This window comes from Microtus ochrogaster, chromosome 10, assembly GCF_000317375.1.
Source record: "Microtus ochrogaster isolate Prairie Vole_2 chromosome 10, MicOch1.0, whole genome shotgun sequence".
In the NCBI taxonomy this organism is placed as follows: domain Eukaryota; kingdom Metazoa; phylum Chordata; class Mammalia; order Rodentia; family Cricetidae; genus Microtus; species Microtus ochrogaster.
The window spans coordinates 48,901,580-48,907,821 of NC_022016.1; the positions used below are offsets into that span (position 1 = coordinate 48,901,580).

The 6,242-nt window shown below is 50.9% G+C and overlaps 2 protein-coding genes across 4 annotated transcripts in view; both read right to left on the minus strand.

Moving 5' to 3' along the window:
* The window catches only part of Fuca1 (alpha-L-fucosidase 1), a 19,098-nt gene extending 18,589 nt beyond the window's left edge, over positions 1-509 (minus strand). For all 3 annotated transcript variants that reach the window (XR_001229044.2, XM_013348470.2, XM_005353033.3), the window contains exon 1: positions 120-509. Coding sequence is in view for 2 of the 3 variants with exons in the window: in XM_013348470.2 (XP_013203924.1) it covers positions 120-496 (377 nt within the window). In the remaining variant the exon portion in view is untranslated. The remainder of the gene's footprint in view (positions 1-119) is intronic.
* A 4,419-nt stretch (positions 510-4,928) lies between these two features.
* Cnr2 (cannabinoid receptor 2) lies at positions 4,929-6,028 on the minus strand. The gene has a single exon (XM_005353034.2). It carries the CDS (start codon positions 6,009-6,011, stop codon positions 4,929-4,931), a length of 1,083 nt encoding a protein of 360 aa, XP_005353091.1. The 5' UTR covers positions 6,012-6,028.
* Positions 6,029-6,242: the final 214 nt, after the last annotated feature.

Sequence of the window (6,242 nt, forward strand, 5' to 3'; positions counted from 1 at the left end):
TCTTTAGCATCAATGCTCCATCCTCCAGGATGCAGAACGCGGGGTGCGGGGACTTCCAAGGTCAGGCAGCCCCGCCGTGGGCTTGCCCCAGGCCCGCCTCGCGCCCGTCCCGCACTCACTTGGCCCCGGCAGCCTGGAAGAGTTCGGCCCACTGGTCCGGTTGGAAGAAACGCGCCGTGAACTGCGGTCCGAAGTCGGCGTAGCTGAAGCCGGGCGGGTAGTTTTCTTTCATGAAGAGCTCATAGGCCGGCAGCCGCTCGCCCTGCCAGTGCCACCAGAACCACTCGCTGCCCCAGGCGGGCACCGAGAAGACCCCCCAGTGCACAAACACCCCGAACTTGGCCTCATCAAACCATGTCGGCAGTGGCCGAGAGTCCAGGCTCTTCCAGTCCGGGGTGTAGCGGCGAGGAGCCCGGGCCACTGCCTGGGCCGCAGCAGCCAGCCATAGCAGCAGCGTGAAACCCACCGCCCGCCATTCACTTCTCCGCTCCCACATCCCTGCTTCCTTGTTTGTGCCTTGTCCCTCTTAACGCGCAAGCGCCCGCCAGTAGCTCCGCCTCTCTGAGTAACGATTGGCTCAGATGGGAAAAGGGGCGGGATCAATCTTGAGGATCAGCGTGTTGTCTGAGGCGCCATCTCTGGAGCGCCCTCTGGCGTTGGGAGAGAGAAGGGCTCAAAGAGGCGTTGACAGCTCTGATCTATTGAATTTAAACCCCACAGTCTCCCCTTAAGGACTTAATTGCTGGGTTCCCTTAAGCGGGAAAGACCCAGGGTGTGAGGAGAACAGGGAGTAGCCCACGTTACTGCACCGATCTTCAGGAGAAGAATGAAACTAGACTGTTTTATTTAGTGGCTAATTAAGACCCATGGTATCTTTGCGCTATACATCCAGCCGGCAGGTGGCGCTTAGCCTATTGCAGATTTGCACAAGAGATTTAGAAATAACAAGGTAGAAACATAAAGAAGGAACTTTATGAGGAGAAATGGGTGCTGAAAGAGGAAGGGCAGATATAGTTATTTTGGCCTGTCTTTTAATTATTGAACTTACTTTTAAAACTCTGAGGCATTTAATCATTTTAATTTAATTTTAAATTGTAACTTAAATTTATTTTGAGATAGGGGGTCTCATGAAGCTCAGGCTGGCCTCGAACTTACAGCTAGATGACCTTGAATTACTGATTCTCCCGCTTCTACCACTTGAAAACCAGGATTACTGGTTGGGGAGGCACCACCACTCCTGGTTTTATGCAGTACTGGCTTTTTGAACCCCAAAGATTTGCCCATGCAAAGGACTGAGCTGCACCCCCAAATTCCTGGGGACGCTCAGAGAGCTTAGTGTCTACCCGCAGGTGCTAGGGTATAGTTTAGGAGTCCTTAGCATGTTGGAAGGCCTGCGGTGCGGTTCAGTTCAGTGCCACCAAACAAGCCCACAGAGGGCCACTGAACACAATTTTTTAGAATAGCAGGGCCAGAAAATTGAGAGCCAAGAGATCCTCTTCACCTCAGGAACATCTGCAAGGTTTGCCAAGCCACCTGGTTCCTCTACAGTCAGCACATGCCCAGTAGGCTGTGTGTGTGTCCATAGCTGCAGGAAGTACGCAAGCGAGAAGTCAGGTGGTTCATGTGGCACAACTGTCTCCATGGTTGCCGAGACAACCACCACATGTCAGAGCAATAAGAGGTTTTACTGCTTCTTGATGGAACCCTCTTCCTATCTTTCCCAACGTACTGAGGAGAAAACGAAGGCAAGGAGATGGGCAGGGGGGTGCCCAAGATGACGAAAGTATAGGCCTAAGGTAGTCCCAGAATTCACATTAGTGGAAACCTTCCCTCCACCTACTCTGTCTGGCACCTTGGAGAAAATCAGGGCTTGTGTTAACAGACTAAACTCTTCCTCCTTTGGGGAGTAATAAGGAAGCATAGGGTATTTTCTGTTTCTTCCTTCCCAAGGTAATGTTGAAATATGGTCTAAAACACTAAGCACAAAGGACTTTAAAAAAAAAATCAACTTCTCCCCTCATCCTTCCAAATAGTGTTAAGAATTTGAGGTAACTTTTGATGCACAGAACGTATCTTGGGGAGAACAAAATGGGACCCCATGACCTTCATTTGACCTAACAGAGAAACAGGTCATCTTGCAGAGCTGGATTGAGAGTTGGCTAGAGGGCTGGAGAGATGGCTCAGCCGTTAAAGGCTAGGCTCACAACCAAAAATATAAGAGAGTTGGCTAGAGGTTAAGAGCACTGGCTGCTCTTCAGAGGACCCAGGTTTGATTCCCAGTACCCACATGGCAGCTCACCACTGTCTGGAACACCAGTTCGAAGGGATCTGAATCTCTGAGAGCCCCAGGCACACACGTGGTGCACAGACACACACACACTAAAACATTCCTACAGCCGGGTGGTGGTGGCGCACGCCTTTAATCCCAGCACTCGGGAGGCAGAGGCAGACGGATCTCTGTGAGTTCGAGGCCAGCCTGGTCTACAGAGCTAGTTCCAGGACAGGCTCCAAAACCACAGAGAAACCCTGTCTCGAAAAACCAAAAAAAAAAAAACAAAAACAAAAACAAAAAAACCCCCAAACATTCCTACAGTAAAATAAAATAAAGAAGAGAAAGAGAAGAGAAAAAACGATGTCTCACTTAGGCGAGGCTGGCCTTAAACTTTCAGCAATTCCACCTGAACACCAGGATTCTATTTGTGCACCGCTATGCCCAGCTCCAGCTCTTCGTTTAGTTTTTATTTTGACACCGGTCCCACCAATTTGCCTAAACTGAACTTGAACTCCGTGTACAGCTCAAGCAGGCTTTGAACTTAGACTCTTCTTGCCTCAGCCTCTAAGGGAGCTGGAATGAACAGGCCTGACCCACCAGTCTCAGCTTCCCTGACTTTCTGTCAAAAGATAGCCAGCCAGTGTGGAGGCTATTTTCACCTTGACCGAAGGTCAGGGAGTTGAGACTAGCCTCTTCTCAACCCTTCAAGGTTGTGGCACTCCAACTTCAAACAAAGGTCCCACCTAGAGGTAGCTCTAAGAGTTCTGCTCTCTCAAGGTTATTGTCAACAGGTGTGTGGCTAATAGCCAGATCTTGTGCTCCAGGAATAGAGACGTTCCCACCTCAAGCAAGAATCTAAGGATCCAGCTAAGGGATAACTTTGGATTCCTTTAGGAGATAACTTTGCATTCCACATAGGGAGTGGTTTGCCTACAACAGAATATTTTGATCTAGGGTCTGTGGGTGACTTGTTTTCTTCTACCAACAGAATATTTAACTGTAGTCCGTGACCTTCATCTGGTCTGTTCAGTTCCTTGTATCTTGTTTTTTGTTGTTGTTGTTTTTGTTTGTTTGTTTTTTGAGACACAGTGTCTCTGTAGTTTTGGAGCCTGTCCTGGAACTAGCTCTCGTAGATCAGGCTGGCCTCGAACTCACAGAGATCTGCCTGCCTCTGCCTCCCGAGTGCTGGGATTAAAGGCGTGCGCCACCACCGCCCGGCTATCATGTTAATACCATCTTTTGTCTAACTCCTACCTTTTGGGGTCAGGGGTATTTTAAGCAGTTGGAAATGAAACGTGGGTGAATTTCAGTACTCACTGGAATTCCCTCCTGATACTATCCTGTATGTTTCTCCATTTTATTATTTCCATTCATGTCTTTATAATCTTTCCTATGTTTTTAAATCCCTGCGCCTCTACCCTGGCAAGAGGTGTTTTTGTCGAGGCTGGTCCGCGACGATGGGGTTTGTCTCTCCGTGGCTGGACATCTAGGACTGGCACAAAACCTGGTGTGCACATATTTATGACGCAGATTAAAGAGCACACAAACAGGGGGCACATGGTTTTTAATGTATTAAATGACATTAATGGAGAGCTTTTCGTTCACTGTGCCTGTGGTCCCCAGTGTTATCCCTCCTGTCACCAGCAGTGTCTTGAACCTCCCTCTATTGGGGATGTTCCCTTAGTGAAGGTAAAATTCAGATACCCAGGGCCATAGCATGGGGCTGTGGACAGAGGATGTCAGCCTGTGTCTGGACCACAGCAGGAAGTCTCTCCACCTCGGCTCCTTCTGTTTGTCCCCCAGGACCATAGTATGGAAGAGACAAGGAGACTAGGTTAGCGTCGTTGGAAACAATCTAGGACCCAGAGAATCTTTGTGAATATCTTGCTTCGCCCTGGAGCTAGGCTAGCTGGGAATACTGCTACACTAGACACAGCAGCTGTGACAAGGGCAATACAAGCCCCTCCAGACTGTACCTCCAGTGGGTCCCCAAGGACCTAAAGTCACATGACTCCAGGGCTTATCAGGGTGTCAAGAGGGCCCTTGCCCAACAGGATGCTCTGAGCTGATGGCTTGTGACTGTCTGAGCCAACACCCTTGAGCCTTAGCACACAATTCTTGATCCTCAAGAGCAAGGGTCGCCTGAAGGTGGGGCCTCACTGAGCTTTACAGCCACGAAATCCAAAACCATGAAAAGGGAACCGGAACTAGCTGGTCTCGCTGCCAATCATCAGCAGGACAGCCTGGAATCCACACCGTGGCAGCCGTGGGCACTGATGAACTTGCAGTGGTCACACTGGCCAGGGTACTCTGTGAGCCCAGGAGAACAAGTCCTTCATCTTCTCAGACCACCTCTGAGTCCTCTATTACAGTCCCTGGAGGCCCCTCTTGCTTCATGGTCTCTGGAGTCAGGAGGGTTTCCTGACTTGATGTAAACAGAACCTGTCTCGTCACAGGCCACTTTCCACAGACTGTGCAGGTCGGCATGACCAGGTCACCCTCCAACCGTGAAGCCCAGTGCTCTTTGGCAAAACAGGGTCTGTGTTTAGTCCCCTAGAGCTGGTTCCAGAAGGACGCAGGGTCTGGGACTCCTCTCTCCTGGAGCGAGAAAACTGATTCCTCACGCAGACTGTTTCTAATAGGAAACTAGGTACCGTCAGCAATTGGAGCAGCCTGGACTTCTGGAAGCAGGCACCACGGTGGTTTTCACATCAGCCTCTGTCTCTGTAACTGAGGACCTTGGGGCTTCTTCTTTTCCCTCAGACCCGAGTCCTCGTCGATGCTTCTTCCAGCCTACCAGACGGTGCTGGGCAGTGGAGCGGATCTCTCCACTTCGCAGGGCATAAATGATAGGATTGATCATAGAGTTAAGCAGGCACAGCATGGAACAGAAGGCGAAGGCCTCCTTGACCTGGTCACTCAGCGTGCTGACCAAGCTATGGGCCATGAGAGTCAAGGCAGGGAACCAGCATATGAGGAGAACGGCCAGTACCAGCCCCAGGGTCTTGGCCAACCTCACATCTAGCCGCATCCGAGCTAACCCAGGCACCTGCCTTTCCTGGTGCTCTGCCAGGCTGGCTACATGTTGGTGGGCTTTCCAGAGAACATACCCGTAGGTGTAGATGATGCCAACGAAGAGAACGGTAATGAAGAGGAGCCAGCCCAGCAGGTAGTCATTGGGGATGAGTGGGAAAAGCTCAGAGCACAGGCTAGGACAACAGGTCCATCCCATGAGTGGCAGGTAGGAGATCAATGCCGAGAGGACCCACATGACACAAAGGGCCATTAGTGCCCTCCCACGGGTGACTAGAGCCTTGTAGGTGGGTGGGTAGCACAGACATAGGTACCGATCAACAGCGGTCAGCAGCAGGCTGCCTACAGAGGCTGTGAAGGTCATGGTCACACTGCCGATCTTCAGCAGGAAGACGGCCTTGGTGTCAACACCGTGGAAGACGTGGAAAATGACGAAGTTGCAGGCAAAGATGATGCTGGCCAGGAAGTCAGCCCCAGCCAGGCTGCCAATGAAGAGGTACGAGGGCTTCCTGCGGAGCCGCTGCGAGGACAGGATAAGGTAGAGCACCGCCATGTTCTCCAGGGCACTCAGCAGGCCCAGCAGGGTACACAGCACCGCCACAGCTATCTTCTGGGCATCACTCAGAATCATGTAATCCTTCATCGGGTTGAAGTCCGAGCTGCTCTCTGAGCCATTGGTCACCTCTGTCTCCCAGCATCCCTCCATGGCCAGGCTTTGGCCTCTACCAGGTCTGGCCCAGAAGACTCGGCTGTGGATGGGGAGAGAAGAGTCTTGGGATATCGACAGTAATGCCTCTCCGGGGAGCTGACACTAATCAAACATTTACCCACGTGCTACAAATATCAATTTTTATTTTGTTGTCAAGCCCAAGCCAGGACTTTGAGTTTCCAAGTATCAGAAGTGATCTGCCAGGTTTTTTTTGTCTTTTGTTTTCTA

Bases quoted from the DNA above. Each gene is read 5' to 3' on its own strand.
- Cnr2 (XM_005353034.2), bottom strand. From the start codon at position 6,011: ATGGAGGGATGCTGGGAGACAGAGGTGACCAATGGCTCAGAGAGCAGC.